This window comes from Daldinia decipiens, assembly GCF_022478715.1.
Source record: "Daldinia decipiens strain CBS 113046 unplaced genomic scaffold F4813scaffold_57, whole genome shotgun sequence".
In the NCBI taxonomy this organism is placed as follows: domain Eukaryota; kingdom Fungi; phylum Ascomycota; class Sordariomycetes; order Xylariales; family Hypoxylaceae; genus Daldinia; species Daldinia decipiens.
Window position 1 is genome coordinate 114,760 of NW_026054600.1, and position 24,693 is coordinate 139,452.

General features: G+C 45.4%; 9 protein-coding genes across 9 annotated transcripts; 4 read left to right on the forward strand and 5 right to left on the reverse strand.

The window, feature by feature from the left end:
• Positions 1-390: 390 nt before the first annotated feature.
• On the reverse strand, positions 391-2,271 carry F4813DRAFT_400539 (uncharacterized protein; the record flags this gene model as incomplete). Its single annotated transcript, XM_049248278.1, has 3 exons — positions 391-1,260; positions 1,312-1,833; positions 1,891-2,271. The coding sequence occupies 3 exons, from the start codon at positions 2,269-2,271 to the stop codon at positions 391-393; spliced, it is 1,773 nt and encodes a 590-aa protein (XP_049094866.1).
• Positions 2,272-5,155: 2,884 nt separating this feature from the next.
• F4813DRAFT_376564 (uncharacterized protein) lies at positions 5,156-7,083 on the reverse strand. The gene is made up of 5 exons (XM_049245143.1): positions 6,501-7,083; positions 6,254-6,445; positions 5,957-6,198; positions 5,523-5,908; positions 5,156-5,459 (listed from the first exon to the last, which is right to left on the reverse strand). The coding sequence occupies exons 1-5, from the start codon at positions 6,663-6,665 to the stop codon at positions 5,422-5,424; spliced, it is 1,023 nt and encodes a 340-aa protein (XP_049094867.1). The 5' UTR covers positions 6,666-7,083; the 3' UTR covers positions 5,156-5,421.
• A 486-nt stretch (positions 7,084-7,569) lies between these two features.
• On the forward strand, positions 7,570-8,172 carry F4813DRAFT_288354 (uncharacterized protein). Its single transcript, XM_049240584.1, has 2 exons — positions 7,570-7,880; positions 7,936-8,172. Exons 1-2 carry the CDS (start codon positions 7,677-7,679, stop codon positions 8,005-8,007), a joined length of 276 nt encoding a protein of 91 aa, XP_049094868.1. The 5' UTR covers positions 7,570-7,676; the 3' UTR covers positions 8,008-8,172.
• A 1,957-nt stretch (positions 8,173-10,129) lies between these two features.
• On the forward strand, positions 10,130-11,132 carry F4813DRAFT_288360 (uncharacterized protein). Its single transcript, XM_049240585.1, has 3 exons — positions 10,130-10,407; positions 10,458-10,549; positions 10,615-11,132. Exons 1-3 carry the CDS (start codon positions 10,262-10,264, stop codon positions 10,782-10,784), a joined length of 408 nt encoding a protein of 135 aa, XP_049094869.1. The 5' UTR covers positions 10,130-10,261; the 3' UTR covers positions 10,785-11,132.
• On the reverse strand, positions 11,077-12,632 carry F4813DRAFT_288366 (geranylgerany transferase type II beta subunit). Its single transcript, XM_049240586.1, has 2 exons — positions 12,176-12,632; positions 11,077-12,106 (listed from the first exon to the last, which is right to left on the reverse strand). Exons 1-2 carry the CDS (start codon positions 12,543-12,545, stop codon positions 11,481-11,483), a joined length of 996 nt encoding a protein of 331 aa, XP_049094870.1. The 5' UTR covers positions 12,546-12,632; the 3' UTR covers positions 11,077-11,480.
• Positions 12,633-14,681: 2,049 nt separating this feature from the next.
• On the forward strand, positions 14,682-17,199 carry F4813DRAFT_288398 (uncharacterized protein). Its single transcript, XM_049240587.1, has 3 exons — positions 14,682-15,455; positions 15,553-16,341; positions 16,397-17,199. Exons 1-3 carry the CDS (start codon positions 14,831-14,833, stop codon positions 17,125-17,127), a joined length of 2,145 nt encoding a protein of 714 aa, XP_049094871.1. The 5' UTR covers positions 14,682-14,830; the 3' UTR covers positions 17,128-17,199.
• Positions 17,200-17,685: 486 nt separating this feature from the next.
• Positions 17,686-18,709, reverse strand: F4813DRAFT_288400 (ribosomal biogenesis regulatory protein). The gene has a single exon (XM_049240588.1). The coding sequence runs from the start codon at positions 18,469-18,471 to the stop codon at positions 17,917-17,919; it is 555 nt and encodes a 184-aa protein (XP_049094872.1). The 5' UTR covers positions 18,472-18,709; the 3' UTR covers positions 17,686-17,916.
• Positions 18,710-18,843: 134 nt separating this feature from the next.
• On the forward strand, positions 18,844-20,613 carry F4813DRAFT_376574 (mitochondrial ribosomal protein). The gene is made up of 2 exons (XM_049245144.1): positions 18,844-19,560; positions 19,626-20,613. Exons 1-2 carry the CDS (start codon positions 18,930-18,932, stop codon positions 20,405-20,407), a joined length of 1,413 nt encoding a protein of 470 aa, XP_049094873.1. The 5' UTR covers positions 18,844-18,929; the 3' UTR covers positions 20,408-20,613.
• Positions 20,614-21,183: 570 nt separating this feature from the next.
• On the reverse strand, positions 21,184-24,532 carry F4813DRAFT_288438 (DNA replication licensing factor MCM7). Its single transcript, XM_049240589.1, has 5 exons — positions 24,282-24,532; positions 23,963-24,222; positions 23,787-23,911; positions 21,777-23,733; positions 21,184-21,715 (listed from the first exon to the last, which is right to left on the reverse strand). Exons 1-5 carry the CDS (start codon positions 24,328-24,330, stop codon positions 21,635-21,637), a joined length of 2,472 nt encoding a protein of 823 aa, XP_049094874.1. The 5' UTR covers positions 24,331-24,532; the 3' UTR covers positions 21,184-21,634.
• Positions 24,533-24,693: the final 161 nt, after the last annotated feature.

The following is a 24,693-nucleotide window of genomic DNA, read 5'->3' on the forward strand; positions in this document are numbered from 1 at the left end:
AGGTGTTCAGGGCCGAGTATGTGCACCGACGGCGTTAAAAGAAACAGTCAAACGGCCAATTATGGGTCGATCAGACGTCCAATCGAGTTGCAAAAATGCGATAGTAATAGTATACACACCAATATGATTTGCCTATGATTGCGGTTAGGATCACGAACTCATAAAATGTCATGAGTACCTGTAATAGTACTAGTCCTTGTCAAAAAGAGGGAACGTACCAGTGCTTTTACTACCTTGAGATTACGAACTTTTCCACTTTCGAAAGTTAGAGCATGATGTGTTCAAGGCCAGTGATGATATGCTGCTTAATTCGTTTAAGAAGAGAACATAAGTGGCATTCCCTAGCCGACGACTCGAGACGTGTAGGTCGTACCAAATAATTGCAATATTCTAAATATCGAAATCACCAGAACCGGTCTGGTTGGGGGCATACGTTGCACTATGATGAGCCTGCATCTGTAAAGAGTTGAACCCGTCGTGGCCATTGACAGGATGGAAACCTGTTACCGGCTTTACGTCCTCTTCATACGTATCGTACATGCGAAACGCAAGTCCGTCTTGAGGCTGGACATAAAGCGGGTTATAATTCTCATTATGGGTAGAATTCATAGACCGTAAATAGGGGTTCGAGGATGCGACCGGCGGTTTTCGTGCTAAGCTATCATTCTCCTTTCCGAGAAAATGAGATGAAGATCGTTTGAGACTAGGGCTTGGAGACGCGAATGACAGATTCGGGTTGCCTGGTCGTAAGGCAAGGCCGGGTAGACGGTCTTGACTGTCAATGTATGTGAGCCCATTATACGCGAATTGGGACATTATTAATGACTCACTGTCGCCTTCGTCTACCAGGGGGGGTATCGGCAACATCTGCTCTTCAATGTCAGCCGGAGTGTCACCGGCAAATTCAGGGGGTTGCACCCAACCTAAGTCATTGTCCATAGCTAAAGGATCATGGATTAGGCTACTTTCTCCCTGAAACCCATGATTATGAAGGGGTAGCTGGGCCTGTGACACTGAACCGCAGTTTGAAGCAGATCTCGCAATCCTCCCCCCGGCGTTCAAAGTTCGACTGTGCGCTGGCGAAATGAAGTCTTCTGTCGATGTGAACCGTTGTGCAGCCTGTGCCGCTGCTCGAGTAGTACGTGTGGTGCGAATATCACGAGATGAAGTACGTTGTTTTGCCCTCTTGGAAACCAACGTTGCATGAGTTTGGGTGCCTCGGCGTCTAGGCTTTCTCTCTACATCGTCCTCGTCCTCGAGCTACATGTTAGCGAGTTTGCTATACCAAGCTGTGATTTCCTCTCCACTTACCTCGCTCCCATCGATGGATGGATCATCATAAACATCCCTAGATCGTTGGTACTCGAGATTTAAATCATATACATCTTCTTGCGTTGTGACCATTGTCGAGTTGATTTCCAGTTGCAAAAGAACAGCGGGAGGCTTACGCTGGTTTCTCTTACGCCGTTGTTCCTCCTTAGCGGCATCAAAGAGACCCATGCCAGGATATACCACACCCTTGAGACTAAGACTACCCGTATCGTTCTCATTAACTTCTGTGACCTCAGTGAGGTTCTCCGATGGGTAGGAACTTTCAGCCTCCGAAGACTCATATTTTACGAGATCTTCTTCGTCTCCCCAGTCCTCGAAGTTTCCCTGTGGTATCAGATCGAGATCACCCTCTTGGGGCATCAGCGGGTTAAGGTTAGTTTGCCAAGAATGAATTGAAGAACCTTGTAGGTCTTCATAGCCATCTCCAAAGCTCATGTCACCATCTGGCTCGTGTTTAATATCCGTAAGATCAGGAACTTTGCGACTGCGGCCACGGGAGTTCTATAGCATATAATACGTTAGAACATTAATTCACAATTAAGTCAAAGTAAGACTTACCGCATTACCGCGACGGCCACGTCGCTGTGGCTGGATACCTTTTTCGTCCCTTGCCTCCATACGCTGCCGAACTAACTGGTCAATGTTGTATGTCTGGTTCCAGATTTCGAACTTGCGAGCTTGAGCAGCGCATGCTTCATTGCCATAACTCTTGATGCGTAGGTTGTAAAGCTCTAGTAGGTGGGCCTTTGAGCTGACATGGGTGATCAGATGAGAAAGGTCAGAGAAGGTTGGAATCTTTTCGCAAGCGTAGCAGACGAGCGGGATGCCTCCTTGATCGATTCGATGCGGTGACATCATTGCTTCTTCGTCGACTTCAATATCGCAAAGAACTCCACCAGGGTCTTCAGCAACGTAGACTTGACGCGAGTAGGATGCCATTTCCTGTAGACGAACAAGTCAGCAATTTGGCTCTTACAATAGAGTTTAGCCGTTGCCTTTATGTTTGATGAACACTAAGGTGATAAAATAATGTCATCAGAAGTAGCTTTGAGGCCATATCGTGTACCGGGGAATAACCCAGACGCCACTGCAAACACCATATATATTCGTATCATTTTCAGGTAAACTGACAACATGCTGGACGGAAAACGGAGAACATAGTCTGTCAAGGTCAAAAGGCAGTGCCTAAGAAAAGAACGGACCAGACCAAGGGAGATGACGAAACCTAAACAAGGAGTACCCCAAGTCCTAGAGGTCAAATTCACAAGCGATATGAAGCGGTTGGATTTCCTGAGGAGCAATTCCTCAAAGTTTGGATATGGGGAAGAACTTAGAAGTTCTACATACCTAAAAGGCCCTGTCTGCATTAAACACGAGTCGATATCTAACTTGAAGCGGCCAATAGAGATCAGACGAAATACCAGCCCAATGCGTCTGCAAGGGAAAAGGATTCAATGAATCTTCCTATTGAGCCTTTGCTAATAGCCTTGGGGGATCCGTAATCACGGTAATAAGTATCGAGAGTTCGTGAAATGGGACCGTCAATAACACTAAATATTAGTTTTCCCGGTTACTATTAGTTGATCTTGAGATAGATCGATCAGTAGTTGCGTCAAACTACTGGGGTTGTATTGTGTCTCAGGGTGGGTATGCAGAATCTAGATGCCAAGACCTTGGTCAAGAAGGAGGATTCGGATCTATTTGGCGGTTGAGTCGTCGTCCTATATCTTAACTAGAGGGGTCGATTCCCTGGTTGAGGAGTCAAGACTGCTGAGTTAATTATCAGTGATCTACCCAACTTTTCTATCGCTCGTAGATGGCGTAGAGCAATTCAAGTCTCCAATGATATGACCTCCGACCGAATTATGGCCGCCCGGGATATGTAGGGAGACGTTGGGTAGGTAGTAAAAAAGCCGTCACTCAAATGAACGAAGGAGATGTTGGATGAATTAGGGTGATGTGGCCAAGGCAAGATTGGGATGTCACACTAATCCGGGGCGTTGTGAGAATCAAATGAGGATATAGGGGCCTAATATTGCAAATAGCTGCTTGTTAGAGTATGGCTGGAATATGGAAGTGTGGTGATATGTGACCAAATTTCGTGATTGCAACTCGGAATAGAATGTTTTCCATATAAGGCAGATAGATGATAATAGGGCGGGAAGTAAAATGAGAGAGGATAGGGTAAAATTAGGAGAGTGGGAATGATTTTTTCGGAGGAGTTGGAGGAGGAGGAGGAGGTGATATTGTGCTCTGGTGAACTAAGATACCAGGAATTGAGGTATCTCAAAGAAGAAGAGTAGAAAGAAATCCAACGATGTTAAGTGGTTACTTACTTTGGTTGTTATGAACTCTTTCCGCAGGAAGTTTGAAGAAGGCGTTGACTCCTAGATCAATCTTGTGTAACTTGAGGAGGAAGATCAGGCCGTTGGATGTGTAGACATCTGCCCTAGTTGATCTGTGTTGTTTGATAGGTTGCACGACCTGGTATAAGGTGAAGAAGGGGTAGAGGCTGGGATATAAAAGTTGTTGTAGTGCGAGGGAGGAGGACGTTACGTTATATGGACGGTGACTGCTAGATTCAACACATACATGTAGTGATTGCCAATATTTTGATTGGGCAAAATGCATCAGGTAGTCTGGTGCGTAAGGTAAGGTGCCTTCCTAATCAACGTCGTTGTTTCCAATTGATCCTACATCAACCATGATACATACACGTATTACTTGCATTTATGTACCTAAATTTACGTAACTCTATGTAGTTATGTACCTGAGGTAGAAAGACTACAGAAGTAAAAGGTGATCTAGGTTGTCTTTACAGGTATCTCTTGCGCTGAAAGATAATGTGGCCTGTGCTTGTGTATGTACTGATTTGATACAGAAACATTGTAAACTACATAGGTAGGTACATACATGTAGGTTAGGTAGATGAGGAAGGCACGAGAGAGATCAGGCAACTACGTTTCTAGAAGATGATAAGTTGGTACCTGGGAAATCATGAGAGCAAAATAGTACTGTAACCTAGAAAAATAAATAATATAAGGGGAATTTTGGGACTACAGGGAATTGCATGATCCTGGAGTAGGTACCATAACTACTGCTTTAGGTTAGTAGTGAGGAGGGAAGAGGCTCGAAGTTGGAACCCTTTGTTAGCTATCGTAAGGTATGAAGTTGTCAGGTGGCGATCTTGACGGACTTAATTATTTTTGCTATGTTCTAAACCACACCCTCATAAGAAATAAAAAGTTGAATAGTACCTAAGATAAATAATACAAAGCAGCTAGTTAGCCTAGTTAATAGATACCTCTTAAGAAAAAATATATTATATCAACTTCACACATTTAGGTACATTGTACGGTAATAGATTCCTATGACACTGCATTAGGTACTGAGCTGTACAATGGCACCGTTAACTATGGCAATTTGATATTCAAAAGCCTACATGTATGATTAAGGAGTTCTAACAAGACACTAGTAAATTAGACTAATACCATAAGCACATTTAAATAGTTCAGGATTATATGTTTTTTTCGATCCTCTAGTCATCTAACCTAGAAGTATGTATCTACCTAGGTTAGAGGCTTCCAACGTACCTGCTTTGTGGTTCTTGCCATTATTACACAATGTTGTGACTATGGTTCCCTGTATATTTTCACTGTGATGTAAATAATTCAGCTAGCTTTTCCTCGTATTTGATTATCTTATCATGCTTAATATGCTGTTGTTGATTTCTGAACAATGGGTCCTTCTGATTTACGAAGAGATAATACATATGAGATTGAGGATGTGTAAAAGTGAAAATTGAACCAATAAGAAAGCATACATTTTACATAATCAGTCTGCATTGTTCCTCGAGGTACGTGCGCAGGTACTTACATACATACGGGCATTTTCCAATTGGAATACATCAAGCTAAGCAACCTTAAGAGCGCGTCATAATTGATAAGTCGACCAAAAAAAAAAAGATTCGAGAATTTAGTAGATTGATAAGAACATTAATTGAATTAATTGGTAGGTGGGTGACGCGCAAAGCTGTCCGTAGCCCGTATCCCGTACCCCGTACCCCGTGGCTATCCTGAGAATCGTTTCCTACACGACAGGATTTGCACCAGGTAGGTTGGTCAACCCTACATATGAAATATTAGACACCAAAACTTAATTCTTGAAAACAAGCATATTGCGTTACTTACAGCTATCGATATCTTCTCCTACCATATCGGGAACTTTGCATTTGTTCTGCTGGGAAATACTTTGTGTCTTAAGCATCGGAGCAGAGACGTACGTGTGTCCATCCATGGCCTTTTGGAGGGAATCATCTTTCCAGCCAAACATGTAGTCGGCATGACTGCTATAGCCAGTGGCGTCGCCTGTCGACCAGACGAAGGGCTGCTTGCCGTCGGCAAAGTCTGCTGGGTCGTTGAAAGCCCTGGTGTCCCAGACTGTCTCGAGAAGTATTTGAGGAAGCCTGACCGGATGCGTAGAAGGACACGGGCCACCCGATTCGAAAGTACCACTCTCAGGGTACGCTACATGGTCTTGGTGGTTAGGAGAATCTAAGTTCTTGCCGTCCCAGCAACTACACTGCGTCAGATCATTTCAACATACACACGTGTGAGATACTCACGTAGGGAAGCGATGATTTGCCATTATACCCCCAGGACAAGGCTTCGTAGGGAAACCGATGCTCTCCGGAGCACGGGTACCCTGATTCTCCATACAGATGTAAGTTAACTGGCGCCACTTCCTGGCTTCCTCGCGGTCACGGAAAGTTGAGTCGCCAACAAGCATGCGGAAGCCAGGCTTAAAAGCCGTGACAGTAGACTTTTGAGCAGTGTCGAATAGGGCATCAGTCATGTAGTAAACAACCTTTGTAGTGAGTTAGACAGTTATTATAGAACCATTACGCTCGATCCGTGCTCACCATGCCGCCCTGAGTGCCTTCCATGCCTGCCTGGGCCATCTGCGGGACCCTCTTGAAAGTGCCATTCTTGCCACGGTAGAAGATGACAGCGGTCCAGTAGTTGGAGAGATCTTCTGTGAATTGGCAAGTGGTACATGTCGAAAGCGCGGCAAGATCATGCGTCTCAGGAGGCATCGATGCATTGAAAGAATCCTTTATGCCATTAGCCACTGATATAAAATCTCAAATTCGATAAATATAAACATACGCCTCCAATAATCTGGTGGAGATGAGCAGATGGATTCATGCCTGGGTTGACCAAGGGATCTAGGCGCTGGACGGTCAAACCCGAGCAGCCGAATCGAAGCAGTGCGCTCGCAGGCGCAAACAGCCCTAAAGCAGCGGCGAAAATGTTAAGCTGCATCTTGATCATGCTTCTCGAGTTGTTGATTCCGGGACAGCACTGGATCTAGAGCCAGAATCGAAGTTAGAAGGGGACAGGTAATAGGGTAGTTATGGTCTCAACCATGGCGATCGCCTGCTATTCCGTAAACCACTGCCGTCTCGCCCACGCCCAACAGAAAACGCAGCTTAATTTTCGGTCTCGGAGGATATTACTCATTAATATCGGAGAGCATTTCAATAGGCGAACCCGTCTAACTTTGATTCCGGTTAATGTGGAGAAGGGTTGCTGGTTCGGGACTTGAGTATGGGTTAATACTGTTCAGAGCTTCGGTAGGCAGACGGCAGGCAGCCTTGTCCAGTCATTTACTACTTGTGACGTATTCTTAAAGTTAATTCTGATGTCTACTCGGTAAATGATATTTCTAGGCCCTATTCCTCACTGCATACCATCATGTGCTCTACCGGAGACGAGGGTAATATATGTATAACTCCATCACTATGTTTGGTAAGATTTATTAAGGCCACACCAGTTCTTTTACATTAGAAACATATATGTGCCGACAAGAACGCTAGCCCAAGGATAAGAATGCAATGAAACTTCAAAATTAGAAATAAATATTGCCCAGATTACAGCAGACCCATGTGTTGGGATGTTTTTTATTAGACCGGAATCATTAATCCCGCCCCCCTTTCTTTACAGTCCCCGCACTACAGTTGTCACGTAATATCAAGAAGTTACTATTCCTGGCTAATAACGACGGACGATCAAGTATTAGTTATCTCCTATCTCATGAAGCTCGGCGCTGTATCCAATAATAACCAGCATCTCCGGCTAAAGTAATAATTAAACTACACCGAGACTTTACATGGTGTTAAATACTATCCAAGAGCTCAGCTAGTATATCTGCTCTGATGCTATCAAGCCCATTCGTAGAATGCTCTCAACTCGTACCTGTAAACAAATTCGTCAGGCAGCCTTAAATTCTGTTTCCAGATATAAATAATCATTTTGAGAAAGAATAACCTCACGATATTCACGATGAAAGTCTCCTTCGCACTCATATCATTTTGGTTCTCCTTTATTCTGGGCCAGCAAGTCCCTGAATGTACTCGGGAGCTTGCAGCAACAGATGATTGCGCCGATGTCATCAACGCCAATGCCTGCTACAATCAATTCCGGTTTAGGAATAACCAAACACTATCATGTATCGGCGGGACGAATAATGACGAACGAGCCAAAAAGGTAAGTCGCGCAAAGAAACCTAATTTCTGTGTAGTCTGCTAATGAGATGGCATAGGCGTGCAAGTGTTGCGGTTGTGTCGGCCAGGTGATGTGCGACTGGGTAAAACAACAGCGATTCCAATGCTAGGAAATCCGTATCTTCAAGTTGGAAATAATGCAAGAACTACAGGGGGGCTTGAAGAACTATATCATACCACTGATGTATTTAACAAAAGTCTACAATATGGTTATATATTTGATACGTGGGTACCCAAGGGATGCTTTGCCCGCGTCTAGTCTCTACTTGCCAGTGAGAAAGTCTAAACAAGACAAGTTATCTTCCAGTTATTGGTTCATGTGTTAATGATTCTTTGATATAAATCTCTCTAAAATGCCCCTATTTTAAGCTACAGAGGTTTGCCCACAGTGCCATACACTCTGTGGATATATGGAATCGATGAGGGACTTGACGATAATCCACCTATGTAATATGGCAAGGCAGAGGACAAGGCGAATGAGCTCTGTTAGCAAGCACAGGGGCATGGCTAGATATTTTGATAATGAGTATGTGCTAAAACAATTATACCATTCCCCAGTGAAACATTTCAGAGATCATACAAGTCCCAATACAAAAATACTGAAATAACCTTGTAACATCATAAATCGACACAGTTCGATTCACCAAGAGATGATCACGTGGTGCTTTAGAGGCCAACTCAACAAATCGATCCTTTACGGGAGAGGAGAGATAACTAATATAGAAAACCGCTATTTCGCTTGCAGTATTAAGAGTCCTTTTTATCTCATAAACGAACGTTGAGATTATATCATGGCACCTATCACATGACCTAATGAATTTACTGATACTTCCAAAACAATCCTCGATATTTAATATATCATTTCTAATTAATTAATTACGTATATCTCAATCCTATCACGAACGAACTAGCCACCTAAAGCTTCACTTACCCAACTTCCCAATCAACAACTCGCTAAATATGACAAACTCGGACAGCCTGCAAGATACCATCCCTGTATTCTGTACAGCCCCTATATCTAAAGAAGTTTGTGAAACATGTCAAGAAAATCGCCAATCTATTAATTATAAATCAATAGATATTAGACAAATTCTTTACAAGGAGCTTGGGTGCGCCAGAGCTTGAAGGTGTAGATTGGATTGGTATGTGTTTGAGAACAGTCTTAACCATTCGACATAACCCCTTTAGGACCACATTAATTATGATGGAATAGCCGTATTAGTCGATAATCCCGACGTTGAAGATATCACTGTACCTACGAGAGCACCAGTAGAGAAACCAGCTTCATACCCCTTTCACGGCTGGGGCATTGAAGATGTCGCCAAGTTTTCCCGTGAGCATTTCGATCTTAAGCAGGGGATTGTTTCTGAGCATCTAGTTATTATCGATGAACAGACTATGGAAGATAAGACTTGCTTGTTAGTGACGCTAAAAGAAGGCCGCGAGGCCGAGGGCGAGCGGTTAACTGTCAGGGCGGACTTTCGATCATCCTTAGTACTTCTTAATCTAAAATCCCTAGGAATTGGTAGAGATGGGCATTTCGAGAATTAGACTTGAATGAGTACTATAATAACAGTATTTAATTTTTAATATTTAACCACTATTCCCTGCTTAGCTCCCAGTGGGGTTCCTCTGACATCGAACACGCACATAGATAATCAGAAAGGAGATGCTATCCGTGGGAAAGATTATGTATAACTACCTTGAGGTATAAGTGGCTGCTTATATTAATTACAGAGGTTGATATCATCAACTAGTTAGAAACTTAACTCAATTATAGTAGATAAATTCGCAATATTACCTTACATGAAGATAGGTGGAAGCCAATACAGATGCGTGCGGGGGGAAAGTTGAGTGGCGATACTATGTAGGATATGTACAGGCTAGTGGAATATAGCGGCGATCACGAACTCCGCATTCGAGGATGCAGGTAGAGTATAGCTTATCTTCATACAATGCCGAACCATCCCCGTCAAATCCCCGGCCAATCGGGATGGGTTTGGGTACCTAAATTTGGGGTAGATAGGATTGCGAATCTAGGAGCTAGACAAGATAATGCAGGGACGTACACCCAACCAGAGACATTTATTAAACCGTAAACAGGAAAGGATCCAGTGGTAAGCTCCCAATCTTAGTTTGCATTGTGCTATAAGAAAATGTAAGTCGGTATTCTGTTATCTCCTGACCGGAGGTGGTGAATCGTATTAGTGGAGAAAGCTGTTGCGGCCGAGTTCGGGATACGAAGCCTAGGTAGATATCTCGATAGTATAGATAGAAGCCTATATAGATATCTTTTCTCAGAATTCGAGTTTCACTAGATGATTCATCCTGGGATAATTGTCAAGAGTTGAACCATTTACAATAATGGGATCTTTTGTTAGCAAGGCCAAATCAAAGATGGATTCAACCACAGCAGGCCCTGTCCCGTTGTCTTATTACTCCAATGCCCAGAGTACTAAGCCGCCGCTACTCGCAAACGAGAATGCATATCTAGGAGATATTTCGACATCGTAAGTTCTACCGTAGGTCATCATACATCTCTCTTCTAACCAGACAACAGCGAGAATCTCGACCCCGCGAAACCTATTTCGGCTGGGTTCTACCGTTTGGAGAAGGGAACGCCGCTTGTATACGAGTATACGTATCACGAGAGTAAGCTTCATCCGGCAAAAAGTCCTAAAAATGATTAGTTGACTAATGGATCTATGATGGTATAGTGAAGATAATTGTCGAGGGTAGCTTTGATATAAGCGATGAAGCAGGCAACAAAGTGCATGCTGTGCCTGGGGATGTTTTATATTTCCCCAAGGGCTCAAAGATCACCTTTACTACGGATGACTATGGGCTTGGCTTCTACTGTGGGCAGAGAAAGAAGGATGGCGCGTAAGGTGATATTGTGTGTATATTCAGGGGCACGTAATTATTCTAGTGTCGAAAAGGGGGTCACGCGGGTCATAACTCGACTAGCCATACAGTCAGGCCAGAGTATATAGTACTGAAAAGATACCACATTTTGCATGTTATATAAGGGCAAATAGGTGAATTGATCATCTCGAAACTATCGATTACAGTATTGCAGGGGTCTCTGGCTTGGTAAATAGTCATAAAGCGGACAGCCAAGGCTTAAAGATACATGCCACTAATAGTAAAGTGGAGAAGGAACTCGAAAGAAAACCAGATGAGAAGGTAGTGAAATAGAGGATGGATTTCAGGCGGTAAGACGAAAGGAATTCCTGACATGGAAGCTAGAATGTATAAATCTTCTGTTAACAAGTACGAAATGTCTGGGTGCAACCCGTATGACTCTAGTCATGGTGAAATAAACTATGAGCAAGAAGGGAAACATTCGGGATCTCTCTACTCTTGCCTTGTATCCTAACTACCACTTAGACTTATGTTAGTAGGTTATTAGATTGCAAGAGATATTTTTCTGACCAGGCTCTGGCTATACCCAATAAGGCATTCACCAATGAGCAAGGACTCGAGGAGCGAAAAAAGAAAGAATAAAAAAAGAGTTCACGTGTGAGATCGAGGTGTACGAATAGATTACCAGGGCAGACATTTGCTAGAAGTTGTTGTGAAGTTATCCTGCTCTGCCAAATACACGATCTATAGTGTACTTTGGTAGGCAATAGACAGGGTCAATAGCTTCCACGCCTGGATACTTCAGCAAGCTTAAGCCAGTCAGGCCAAAGAACGTGTGCCAGATGTCAACCATGTCACCGGGTCGGTCCGATAATCCACCACGCTCGCTGTCCTGGCAGCTCAGAGTAAACTTGATGAGCTTCTCCCGATCAACCCAGTGTGTGCGGCCGATCATTTCTAGGCTGCTCAGTACCCACCAGTTGTAGCACACATCTTCCTTCTTCTCCGGTCTCCCATTTAGGCCGCCGCAAGCGACCTGTCTTTCGCTGAGCCAGCCGCCTAGTTTATCAGCGTCGATTAAGTCTTTACGCCCGGCAATGGAGAGAGCGGCTAAACAAGTAAAGATCTGACCAGAGTGAGTCTCAGCTCCAGGGCTAACACCGTAGCCACCGTCATAATTGGCGCAAGCAGCAACGTAATCAACTGCCTTATCGACGTCGACCAAATGTAATAGGCCAAGGAGCGAGAGAGCATTCAAAGCGCCGTATAAAAACCTCGTGTCTTCTTCACCCCATTCATCGCCGGCAAATGTGCCCGTTTCCCGATTTTGAAGATCCGCCAGGACTGAAGACTAAGTTAGCTCTTACGCGACAGCGGCGGCGAGCAAAACCGGGATGTAGCTAGCTAACTCACACTTGCCCACTTGAGCCTTACCATTGCCCTTACCGCGCTTCTCTAAGTCGTCTAAGGCATCAAGTAGGACAAAGATTTGCACGGCGCTGACTGTGTAGAGCATGTGAGCATCATGCCCCGGTGCGGCACCAAACCCGCCGCTCTCATGTTGGCAGGAGAGGACGAAGTCTATAGCCTCGTCTCGGGGGAGCGCATCAGGATGTCGTAGTAAATGCAGCGCCATCAGTCCCCAATATAGTCCATTTAGACGGAGATGCTCGGTGAGCCAGTACTCATATTCATCCTTCTTTGTGTCTAAGCTTTGAATATACTTGACGTGAGCCGCAGCTGCGAGCTGGAGTTCATCTGGCAGTTCTTGAATCCCCGACATGTAGCAAGCTAAATGTGATAGCGACTGATACAGGCACTGAATACGATGTAAGCAGGTAACTACATGTAACGAAGAAAATATGTTTTGAGGTAGGTACGTAGATATGTTTGCAAAGTCCCGCCCTGTAGGCAGAGCACGTGCCAGGTGGGACAGGTTGGAAAGGTAGTGGAACCACCTAGCCACATGTGTACTGCCCGATATACCTACATGTACCTAAGGTACATATGTATGTACACATGCATACCAGTGGACATGCAGTAGGTACATATTGGAAGTGGCTTATACAATGGAAATGCATCATAGGTAGGCATATCGATGTGTGTTTGCTTTGAAGAATCTCCAGCAACCCAACCTACCTAAACCTAGTGTATTTCTAATTCTAGCCCATAAGCTATTGGCTTATTACATAACACATGACTCGCATATACGACTATGGCGGCCGTAACTTATCTGGGTTCTTCCTAGTAGTTAAGTATCTTATACCTTTTGGCTTACAAATTTACTTGCCATATATTACCTCTTCGAATGTGAGACCAGAAAGTTTTGATGCTCTATCTAGAAAGGAATCGTCAGGGCCATGGCATCATGGAGGATGTACTCGGGGTGAACAGGGTGGATTTGTTAAAGAATAGGAGGATGGTCCGTTGAATGCCTCGTGAGATACCTATGTGAGGCTATTATTGGAATTTGACTAAGACAGACCAGGTGCATGAGACTTCCTCGGAGGTTATCGTACGTAAATGAATATGTGATATACAAGAATATCTGGCATATGAAACATTGATATTACGACGACAATATAGGTATCTATATATTCTTAACGTGGGTACCTAGGTATCGTTATAATCTTTAGCTGAGATACCTGCGTTAGTGATGCTTAATAAAGAGGTATGTCTGCAGCGCTAAGTCTGGCCACATTTCGCCGAGGAACATGTGGATACCATTAAAAAGTGCGGTTATACGTAAGAGCCTGTTTCAGATTTAAAATCTTATTACGCGCCTTTACATACATGAGGTAAGGCAGACCCCGGCAAGCCCGGTCAATAGGTCAATAAGTCAATAAGCCAATTAAACCTGAATGAAAACATACCGAGACATACTGCCTTAGAAACTAAATATTCGATATATCAGCGCAGTATTTTATATTTTATCAAGGTACCTATTTATTTGCTAGAGTAGCAATGCAGGTAAAGAAAAAAAAAAAGACCTTGATCATTCAGATAGTTATCTTGTTAATAACAAAGAACATTGGACTGAAGTGAAATCCTGAAAGGCTAACTTCCAAGTTATGCCGCAAGTAGCTTTCCAACATCTGACATTTAGGTACTAGTACTGTTTTCAAGCTAACATCTTTACTCGTCAGTAAATACTAGGTTACCTATGTACCTTACCTACACGTATTCTTGCAATTGAATTTATTGAGTACCTACATGTAGGCAATATTTAAGTGAGGGTATCACTGCTTCGTCATGTCTTATGTCTTATGTCCCAAGCCTTCTCTCTCTTTTTCTCTGGTGTAGCTAGACTTAGAAAGGCAAGAGGAAGTCAAACAAGCTCAAAGCTAATTCCAGGTTTGTAATACCTACTGTTATTGCTCAACTTCAATACATATTGCAGAAGTTGTGTAAAATTGTGTAACTGAAAGAACATTTTAGCTTCGCTGCTACTGCCATTTGATAATATGCACGTACCTAGATATGTACCTACATCTAGATATGTTAGGTAGTTACATGTAGTGTTAACCCCTGAGACCTAGCGCATTTTCGCAACTCGTCAGGTACGACGACCGACACAACCGTGAATGTGGATACCTCTGTTATCCCCTGCTAGCTACTTGCTGCCAGGACTCTCCCGGAGGCATCAATTCGTCAAATCAATCTTGAATATTCAATTCAACCCCAATTCAGTTATCCCTTGGAAATCTCAAGGTTGGATCTTTGGGCGGTCTTCTTCTTTTTTCTTGTATGTCGCTGCCAGCAAGTTTTAAAAGTTTAGTTGTACAATATCTTTCCCCGTACCGTTATCCCCCTCCTAAAAATACCTACCCTTAATCGGCCTGGGTCTGGCGCCTCTTGTCGCAGATTACCAAGTCTGCCCTATTTCGTTTTGCTAATCCCTAATCCTTCCTACGATCCGTCTGATACCCCAATACTTGTTACAGCATTCCACCGCGCACGACTTACCTGGCCTGTCCTCCTGCGGCAGAGAGCGAATCAGGCTCGTCCCTGATATTCCCCGATTTGTGTTTGACCGGAGGACAATAAGGGGAACACATACCATCCATAATGCGCCGAAAGCCAGTCCCCAATCCGTTGTCCCTGGCTGGCGATTCGGATTCCTTGGGCCAGCACTCCGCTTCCAGTACCAGCGCAAGCGCCCCTACATACCCAGATCCCAATGCCCTGGGAACAGATCGACCAAGTCCGCATCCTACACTGAGGAGTGAGCCTACGCTTCAAATTACCTCCCCGACGCCCTCTAAGTCGCCCAAGTCGCCTCGTTCTCCCTTTGGGAAGTCTGGCACAAGCACGCCTAGCATATCTCAGACACAGCAGTATCAGGATTGTCCTGTTGAACCAATCCAGCCGCTGCAATCTCCCGAAAGCGTACATGTTGCTCAACATCGACAACACCAATCTCCTCAGCGCTACGAGCCAGAACTCCCGCCCTTAACTCTCCTCCCATCCTCCAACACCGTATCAACCATTGCGGACACATGTTCTCGTCCCGAAAACGAGAAGCACTCGAGAAGCGGGAGTCGCTTTTTCGGCTTTGGGAAGTCGTCTAGATCTACCAATCAGCTTTATCATACCCACACGGACAGCGCAGGGACGCGTGAGGCTATGTCCCGCGGCACGGAGAACACCGCCATGCCGGATAGAGTATCCAGTAAAAATTCTAAAAATTCAGGTACGCCGAATTGGAAATCAAAGAAAGTGTAGTTAGTGCAGTTACGTATTACGCTAGTCTCATGATACTAATCCTTTGTTCTTCACCAACTATCTAGACCTATCGTCCGCTGATCCCTCGAACCACAAAACAACTCCTTCCTTGCCATCCAGATCTGATGTTTCATTGGCATCCACTAATGAACAAGAAACCAACTCATCGAAAAAGAACAAACCCAAACCTTTCACGCTTCTGGGTCGTAATAGGTCGCTGAAGGATAACGATGGTCATAGCCCAAAGGAGTCGATTACAATCACATTACATGAGGCTGAGCGAGACCCATCCCCGGCAGGCCTGCAGCCTTTGAGAACAGCCCCCATGAATCCCGATGGCTACGAGAGGTCTTTTAGAAACATGATGAATTCGACTATACGTAATCATTCCGCCGACCGTGCACTTCCTCGAGACGTCCTAGGGAACAAAGAACACCGACACGATAAAGACTATTATAGAAGCCACCCTTCCTCTTTTAAGGACAGTAGTAACAACAACGGTTCAACATTTCTCAACGGTCTAAAAAGTTCCGGTAGCCGAGCAGCAGATATGATCAGCAAAGGATTATTTGGGAGAAGCGTCCGTAGCGCCAGCACGTTAGATAAAGATATGGGAGTGGATGACGAGCATTACATTCTCAAGGTTATTAATTTGCCATTGGTCGAACAGACGCGGTTGACGAGGATATCTAAGAGACTTGAAGATTCCCGGGACAAGACAGAGTTTTGGATGCCCGCTTTCCCCTGGCGGGCGATTGATTATCTCAATCTTAAGGGAACCGAGGTTGAAGGTCTCTATCGTGTGCCTGGGAGTGGCCCTCAGGTTAAGAAATGGCAAAGGAAGTTCGATGAAGGTATATTACCAAATCCTGCCATGGTTTGTTTCGCTATTTGCTAAATTGATGACAGAATACGATGTCGATCTATTCGCGCAGAGCGACCTTTATGATATCAATATTATCGGTTCGATGTTCAAGGCCTGGCTCCGTGAACTCCCCGACGAACTATTCCCAAAGGAGGCCCAAGAGCGAATTTCCCGAGAGTGCGCTGGCGCCGTGGAAGTACCCCAGTTGCTGATTGATGAGCTCTCCAACTTGTCACCGTTTAATTACTATCTCCTCTTTGCCATCACATGCCATCTCAGCTTGCTTCTCGCACATTCCGACAAAAATAAGATGGACTTCCGCAATCTATGCATATGTTTTCAACCATGCATGAAAATTGACGCCTTCTGTTTTAAGTTCCTTGTTTGCGATTGGAGATTATGTTGGCAAGGTTGTAGGAACGAGGCTAGATATATCGAAGAAGAATATCAGTTATTCCAACAACCACTGCCTCGCGGATTGAGCTCGTCAGAATCTCAGAGCCATAGCGGGGGCGATACCCACGATGATCAGAATCTTTCTTCGTCCGAGAGCAGTAAATTATCGGCTCCCCCAGTCGAACACCACGGTGGGAAAATAAAAAAGAAGCCGGTACCAGTGAGTCAGCCAAATGGAGGACTACCTATATCGAAGTATTCAACGTCGAATTCGTTGACTGTCAACGGCGAGCATGATACGCCTGTACGACGATCCGGGGAACGAGAACTACGACCGCTGTCGCCTATCAAGCCTCTTTCCCCAATGAACTTCTCATAATTAAGGAGTGATTTAAGTCGCGGTATACTGAACTGGAGAGTAGGAATGGGTTGATCCTGATCTGATGATAGCTTTTTTGCCTTGATAATACCCCAGGACGTGAATGTGGTTAGCATTTGGCTTGGCGGTGCTCTTTGACGATATTACGCTCCGTTTACGATTTCAAAATTTTCTTCATATCTTAGCGTTTCATGACTATCCTGAGTTGATCGGGCTTTATGAATTAGCGGCACGCGTCCTCTTTTGATTCTCAACAACTGCAAACTCGGATCGTTCAAGAGAGCTAACGGGCAGTTGATGGGCATTGCGCTGCTACATGAGTACATAACACCTACTACCTACTGCCTAGGCGCTCCACGCCGATCTACTCGACATATTATGTCGAAATTAACAGAAAATTAAGTTGGTGGTAGATCTTGGATAACGGCGCACGAACTACTATAGCCAATGCGCCCTGCGTGCTAACATAACGAATTCCTTCTTTGGCTACACGGCGAACGCTTCATTGCTGGGAAGAAGGGCGGAGGACAGTGGAACAAAACGTAGCGACGGAGTTTTAGAATATGAAAGGTTAGAAAAGAATCTGTACCATACATTTTGGGTGGAAAGATCCGCAATACCAATACAAATATGCCCAAACCCGCGAAACCTGTCTTATGTCGGAAACGCCAAACTCCCGCCTGTCTATCACGACTCGAAATGCGTGGGTATCAACAGAGTGCCCCCCTCAAGTTACCATTTTCACCAGTGCCTATTATTTATACTTCTCCGTATCACAGACCTAGTTCATCAAGCCTTTCTCCTCTTCTTCTTATCCTTGGCGGCCTTTTCCTCCCGGTCCTTCTTCTCGTCAACCTCTACAAGCCAGTCCTGCTGAACCATACCTTCCTCACGACGCTTCTTAGCACCACCCTTATCGTAGCCCCACGTGCGCTCCCATTCGCCTGTCTCCTCGTTGTATTTTTGGGACTTGGCGTGCCGCTGCTCGCGCGTCTTGGGCTTGATACCCTTGCGCGCGGCGAATTGCTCCCATTTCGTGGGGGGCTTAGCTGCTGGCAGGAGCTTCTCGCGTGGTAGAGGGGTCGTGGGGTGAGGTAGGGTGAGCAAGACGCCGGATGTGGTGGCGGCAAGAGGGAGTGTCGTTAGGAGCTGGTTGATAAGGGCTTGCGCACCGTCGCGGGCGGTGGCGGCGAGCTGTGCCTCTAGATCGTTTGAGTCGACTTCTTCCGGGATGGATGTGGAGAGCGGGTTTGGGTCGTTGGCGAGGAGGAGCCCAAGATCGAAGGTGTATGGTGTTGGCTTGGTGACAGCGACGTCGAGCTTTGGTGCAGATGGCGGGGCCATTGTAGAGGTTTTTGTGGTCAGAATTGACCGAGATGAATTGGTAATAGGTCGTTCGTAGATTTGGTAGCGATATTCACCCACTATGGCTAGATTATATCCTTTATGTTTTGTGTTGTTGCAATGCTATAACGGCGTGAGTGGGATGTTAAACCAAAAGAAAGATGAATCTTCCAATTGAACTTCCCAAGAATTTTTGGTTAGATGCTAGTAGCGCAGGCATATCAGACTTATCGATAGCAGATCGGAGTGCTAATTTCTCCGCCATTTCTCTCGTACCTACCTAGGTATGTTAGGTACCTACGTACCATAGAAGTGACCCACACCGATATGCTTTTATCGAAGGTCTCATTCCTAAAATTTAGCTGTGGCTCTTTTTGCGATTTTGCGATTTTGATATTGAAGCTTCTGGTGTTGGAAATTCGCCGAGGACCAACGTTCGAATTCGATCCACACCAGAAATGGCGAGTGCGAATTGTTGGAGGTGTCTAGCACGGCCCTCACAGCGGCTATTCGTGCCAGTATCATCATTACCAGCTCCGTCGACCCCAGCATCAGCGGTAGCGTTCACAACCTCGGCGCAACTGAGGGCCAAGCCTGGCCAGAAGGAAGAAGCAAACCTCTCACGACATGTTCGTACCGGAAAAAAGTTGATATTGGGAAAGAAGAAGCGACCAGCCGATAAGGGTAAACCCCCGGTGTCTGGGGAAAGAAAGGCATTTCGGAAGCGCATTCAGCTCAGCAACAATAATGCCTTGGCAGTAACAGGCCTTGGCGAATTGACGGCCGAGAACGTCGTGGATTCTAGTTCTGTAGGCCAGGTGTTCAGCCTACCGGAGGTCGTGTTAGACCAACTGAGGGCCAGCGAGGCGTTTAAGCCGACGCAGACTTGGGGCTTATTCCGGTCGCCACATACGTTAATCAGGAAGGAGACGGTAGACCTAGCGAAGCAGCTCACAGATGCTGTCGACAAGAAAGAGACTCTGAGATTGGTTATTACTGGGGATAGGGCGTCGGGGAAGAGTGTCTTGGGTCTTCAAGGATTGGCAACGGGCTTTCTGAATAAATGGGTTGTAATTAACATCCCAGAAGGTACAGAAAACCCCCTTCAGTCTGGTCTGGGATAATTCAAGGCTAACTGCTCTTTACATGTCCAGGGCAAGAACTGACTACTGCGGCGACTGAGTATTCTCCCATACCCAATTCCGAGCAGTTCTCCCAACCCGTATACACTGTCAAGCTCTTCCAGGCTATCTACAAGGCCAACCAACCCATTTTATCACAGTATAAGGTCGAGTTAGACCATATGCACCTCCCTATCTCGGTGAACCGAGGTATGACGCTCGCTGCTCTCGCAAACGCTACCAAGGAACCTGAGTTTGCCTGGCCCGTATTCCAGTCCTTCTGGAAGGAAATGTTACTGCCAGGCCGTCCACCGATTATGTTTGCGCTCGACGGCCTTAGCCACATCATGCGCATCAGCGATTACCGCTCACCCGCCTTCGAGCTTATCCATAGCCACGACCTGAGCTTACTCCGCCTATTCACAGACGCGCTGGGCGGCAAGACGAATTTTGCCAACGGCGCGGCGATCCTGGGCGTGTGCACCAAGGGCAATAGCCCTATAATCCCGTCAATGGAGAAGGCTCTAGAACAAGCTGCTGCCGCACAGGCTGGCGAGCCGATCCCGCCTCGAGACCCGTTCTTCGCCAAGTATGACGAACGTGTGTTCGACGCTCTCAAGGGCGTCAAGGTCTTGAATCTCCGCGGCGTCTCCAAGCAGGAGGCCCGCGCACTTATGGAATACTGGGCTGCGAGCGGTATTCTTCGCCTGCGCGTTGACGAGAAGAACGTTAGCGAGAAGTGGACCCTGGCTGGTAGTGGTATCCTCGGCGAGATGGAGCGAGCTACGCTGTATGATGTCAGATCGCCTGTGTAAATTACTCTTGCTCCTCTACGAAGTGACTACCGCTCTAGAGGTTAGGCGACGATATATTGCCGGTAAGGATGTATATAACACAATAAGTATAGTGTAGAATATGCACGATATGATATAAGCTCTACGGCGATGTAGATTAGTTATGACTTGCTTTAGTTATAATGCGTGCTAATGAATAAATGATAAGGGATTGTGAATTAGAGAAACGTACCTATTCATATGATGGGAACATGTACATGTTGCATTAAAGGGATTATAGCGCCGACCTATGTATTTGAAAATGAGGTTTGAAAATGAGGAAATGTTGAATTGAGCATGTGCGTGTCTTGCGTCAAATTGGGTGGTTTAGAATCTTAAGCTTGATATAACATTTATATAAATGACGGTGCCCCTATTTTGCCGTTGGGGTGTGAGGTATATAATAAATAGTACTAGATCGTAGAAATAGATGTAAAATCTAGGAACACCTTCTCGTAGGTAACATATAACACTCCTATGATTTATATAGCCAAGTCTTTATTATAAAGGAGAGTCTAGAAGGAGATAAAGAAGCGACATCGTTGCATTTGCACCTATGGAAGCCGTAATAACAATTCATCATTATCTCGCATCCCATTGCAATTCTAGTCTGGCAAGGGTGAATAAACTGCATTTAGACATATAGCAGCTCTGAAATATCTATGAGTTAGATTAACCTATGCATTAAGTGGCAGGATAGGCTGAAGACTTTAGGTGCTTGCACATGGATTGTAACATAGATTAGGGGAAGGCAACAGTATTGAAATGTTGTAAATGACCTTGATTGTATTGTTTATGTAGCCCTGTAGGATATGTCACTGGGACTGGCTACGAGGGAGACAACATATACCTCTATATATTATAATCGAACTGATCGCGACTTATCCGTCTTTTAGTCCCCTCCGTTGAAGCTGAAGTTTGAAAGCTTGAAGACCAAGTCGTCAAAGTGACCTATGTAACATCATAACGCAGAATTAAGGATACAATATGTATTTATGCTTAAAGTAGCTTTCTCTTATTTCTGGCATCAAGAACTAGGTTGAAAACAAGCAAGTTACTACGGCAGAGAATATCTTAATCGTTATACCAATAATAGCATTGATCCAGGTTCCAGAACGCCGTGGCTTATTTTCATCCTCGTACTTCTAGAGCAGAAGCCCATTAAGAGCTTTGTTTCGCTTCGCTTTCATATCTGATCTACAAATCACCTTACTCGTCGTCTTCCTCCCCTACGTTATCCGTCGCCGTGATGAACACCAGCCTGCTGCCATTGCCCGCTGTCTGCCATACCTGTTTTTTGCAATGTCAGTAACTTAAACCACTGTAGGAGATAGAGAATGGAAAGACTCACATCAAGATTCGTATACTCATCTAGCGCATTCAACCACTGGTCTTCGGTAAATCCCTTACCCAGCACACGTTCGCGCACCTTCCGCATGCTCAATTCCACTGTACCCTCCTCATCATCCTCATCCTCCTCGGCTCGGCACGCACCGCTGTCAGCCAGCGACTTGACCAAGTTGTAGATACGGCTAGCCGCGTTGAGCGTTCTTCTACCACCCGTGGCCTCGTGAGCAGCCAAGCTCTCCTTGCTAGCTTCTATAAGCCGCAGCGCCTCGTCTATATCATCTCGGTTCACCGCGGTATCGAATCGGAGTCGCGCCAGTGCCTGCGCGAGACGTACCACGCCTAGCAGTGTTCGTGGTGTTGTATGACTGAATTGCTTGTTCTTCTTTTCAGCGCGGCGCTGCGCGTCTCGTAGGCGAACGTAAGTCTTAGTTAAGTATTCGGTAACGGTCTCTGGGACCGTAGGTCGGTATGTGCGGGCTTGCGCCACGTACGCTCGTACTTCGTGGGGTGTAAAGACTATGTTGGGAAGCTGTGCCCCATCGTCGCCGCTGGTTTCGTAGAGGTCGGGGTGCTTGTTGTGCATATGCACGTATGCTACGTGCTTAGCCAATTGGGCATCGCCCTCGCGAGTCGGCGTATCAAGTAGCAAAAAGAGGACATCAAAACGTGAGAGTAGAGCTGCCGGCAAATTGATATTCTCCACTGGTGATATACGTGGGTTGTAACGGCCATAAATAGGGTTAGCAGCAGCTAGGATCGATGTCCTCGCGTTCAGCGTAGTTGAGATACCGGCCTTGGAAATGGAAATCGTCTGCTGCTCCATGACTTCGTGAATGGCAGTTCGATCATTGTCATCCATCTTATCGAACTCGTCGATACAGCAAATACCGTTGTCCGCCAAAACCAGCGCACCACCTTCGAGAACCATTTCGTCTGTTACGGGATCGCGCATTACGGCTGCGGTAAGACCAACACCACTTGAACCACGGCCAGATGTGTAGACACCTCGAGGGGCAACCTTTGAGATATACTTCAACAACTGAGACTTGGCTACACCGGGGTCACCCATTAAACACATGTTGATGTCGCCACGAATCTTCATACCGTCACCCATCTGCTTTGTGACACCGCCAACTAACAATAGCAGGAGCGCCTTTTTTACGTCAAGGTGACCATAGATTTCGGGTGCAATTGACTTCGCCAACATCTCGTATACGGTACCCGTGTGGTTGTAGTTGCTGATGCGCCTTAATAGCTTGTCGTCAATGATCATCTCTTCGTACGCTTTCTTGTGCTGAACAATATGATGTGCTTCGATATATGTGTCGGTAAGAAGTCCAGCTCGCATAGCTTGGAAGCCTGTATAGGGGGTAGGTAGAAAAATTCCCGAAATATCAACTACATCTCCAGGGCTGATCTGACGGACTGCGCTACCATAACACATGATTGTGAGGGTTCGGGGAATCTGGCCAATAGGTACTTGTTCCGCTAGTTCTTGAATCTTAACTTCTTGGAAAGGTAGGAACTTAGACGCGCGTGAGGACTGGAAGAGCTGGCCTTTTGACTGGTTCTCCTTACATTCCTGGGACGGGCAGCTAGTAAGGGGTGCATATTGCTTATCATTGACAGGCTGGAAGATTTCACATCCACAACGATCACAAGTATATGCTCCCACTTGCACAATGGGTTTGACGTCCGATACTCTAGTCGCTATACCACGGATTGTGATAAGATGACCAAGATGCTCGCCTCGTACTTGTCGTACAGCAAGGGCCTTAACCGGGTTCTCGCTGGTGGATGTTCTGGGCTTAAAAACAAGTGTATATCTCCTCGTCAGCTGAGCCGGGAAGGTAGACTCGAGTAAATCTGGGTTATTGGTGTTGGCAGCTGCTTCAACAAGATCACGATTCCGGGCTTGTCTCCTTTCCATGATTACATCCAAAACATCATCCTTGAACCTAGACTTGTGTTAGAAAGTAAAGATACAAGGGGGTAGGCCATTTGATCATACGTGATGCCAGTCGTGGGTGCGGGCATCTTTTTATCGATAGCTCTGGATAAGATCTCGACATAGTGCTTGGTGTTTGCTTCGATAGACTCTACGAGTTTCAATCCTTCGTTTGTATCATCTTCCCACTACTTGCTGTCAGCTGCATTTCGTTCAAAGAGAATATTGATTAATCTTACTTGAGAAACGTCATCTAGTTCTATTAAAACCTTGTCAATTGCGCGGTCTGCAAGCTTCTGCATCAAATCGGCGTATTTGTGTTTTGGTAGCTTCGCCGTAGCTTTCTCTCGTCGGCGTCGCTCGTGTGCTTCATCATCTTCGTCCATAAAATCGTACTCATCACTCAGATCATCTTCGTCAATATTAATCTGGCCAATAGCGTGGGTTAATGTCTGTTCTGGCGAGGTCTTGAATTTTTCGAGAAAGTTCTCAAAAGCAGCTATATTTAACAGATTCTATTAGTTTTAACATAGATAATTGTGAAAATTAGGGACTAACCTTGCTGCGCCTCATAGTCGACGATGTTTCTATACTGAAGGAGGGCCATTATGAATTAAATCTACTCCTAGGAATCTTCGTGGGTGAAGTTAGATGTGGGATGTAGAAGAATTGCGACAGAATTGGGCAAGTCGCAATAATTAGTGTACATTTGAGTCTGTAACTTTTGGGAACATGGAGGCTGGAAGTTGTAACAGGGGACAGGGGAATAGATGGGCCCAGTTTCTACAAGATAACGCGTCGACGCGAATTTTCGCGCGCTTCTTCAGCCCCAGTCATTAAAGTGCTTAATACATAGTGGAGGTGTTGACATGTGCTGGCCATGTGGCTAGTGATTTCTCCACTTAAGCTGATGTTCGGGTTGTCTTTCATTTGATGGAAATAGCTACAAGTACTTTGTACCTTATGTACA

Excerpts from the sequence above, each read along its gene's own strand:
- F4813DRAFT_376564 (XM_049245143.1), bottom strand. The coding sequence starts at position 6,665 with ATGATCAAGATGCAGCTTAACATTTTCGCCGCTGCTTTAGGGCTGTTT. Across the intron at positions 6,446-6,500 it reads TCCACCAGATTATTGGAGGC|GATTCTTTCAATGCATCGAT; the intron begins GTATGTTTATAT and ends AATGGCATAAAG. Across the intron at positions 5,909-5,956 it reads GCAAATCATCGCTTCCCTAC|TTGCTGGGACGGCAAGAACT; the intron begins GTGAGTATCTCA and ends GACGCAGTGTAG.
- F4813DRAFT_288354 (XM_049240584.1), top strand. The coding sequence starts at position 7,677 with ATGAAAGTCTCCTTCGCACTCATATCATTTTGGTTCTCCTTTATTCTG. Across the intron at positions 7,881-7,935 it reads ATGACGAACGAGCCAAAAAG|GCGTGCAAGTGTTGCGGTTG; the intron begins GTAAGTCGCGCA and ends GAGATGGCATAG.
- F4813DRAFT_288360 (XM_049240585.1), top strand. The coding sequence starts at position 10,262 with ATGGGATCTTTTGTTAGCAAGGCCAAATCAAAGATGGATTCAACCACA. Across the intron at positions 10,408-10,457 it reads CTAGGAGATATTTCGACATC|CGAGAATCTCGACCCCGCGA; the intron begins GTAAGTTCTACC and ends ACCAGACAACAG. Across the intron at positions 10,550-10,614 it reads CGAGTATACGTATCACGAGA|TGAAGATAATTGTCGAGGGT; the intron begins GTAAGCTTCATC and ends ATGATGGTATAG.
- F4813DRAFT_288366 (XM_049240586.1), bottom strand. The coding sequence starts at position 12,545 with ATGTCGGGGATTCAAGAACTGCCAGATGAACTCCAGCTCGCAGCTGCG. Across the intron at positions 12,107-12,175 it reads TAAGGCTCAAGTGGGCAAGT|TCCTGGCGGATCTTCAAAAT; the intron begins GTGAGTTAGCTA and ends CTTAGTCTTCAG.
- F4813DRAFT_288398 (XM_049240587.1), top strand. The coding sequence starts at position 14,831 with ATGCGCCGAAAGCCAGTCCCCAATCCGTTGTCCCTGGCTGGCGATTCG. Across the intron at positions 15,456-15,552 it reads TAAAAATTCTAAAAATTCAG|ACCTATCGTCCGCTGATCCC; the intron begins GTACGCCGAATT and ends CCAACTATCTAG. Across the intron at positions 16,342-16,396 it reads GCAAAGGAAGTTCGATGAAG|AATACGATGTCGATCTATTC; the intron begins GTATATTACCAA and ends AATTGATGACAG.
- F4813DRAFT_288400 (XM_049240588.1), bottom strand. The coding sequence starts at position 18,471 with ATGGCCCCGCCATCTGCACCAAAGCTCGACGTCGCTGTCACCAAGCCA.
- F4813DRAFT_376574 (XM_049245144.1), top strand. The coding sequence starts at position 18,930 with ATGGCGAGTGCGAATTGTTGGAGGTGTCTAGCACGGCCCTCACAGCGG. Across the intron at positions 19,561-19,625 it reads TGTAATTAACATCCCAGAAG|GGCAAGAACTGACTACTGCG; the intron begins GTACAGAAAACC and ends TTACATGTCCAG.
- F4813DRAFT_288438 (XM_049240589.1), bottom strand. The coding sequence starts at position 24,330 with ATGGCCCTCCTTCAGTATAGAAACATCGTCGACTATGAGGCGCAGCAA. Across the intron at positions 23,912-23,962 it reads AACTAGATGACGTTTCTCAA|TGGGAAGATGATACAAACGA; the intron begins GTAAGATTAATC and ends GACAGCAAGTAG. Across the intron at positions 23,734-23,786 it reads GCACCCACGACTGGCATCAC|GTTCAAGGATGATGTTTTGG; the intron begins GTATGATCAAAT and ends ACACAAGTCTAG.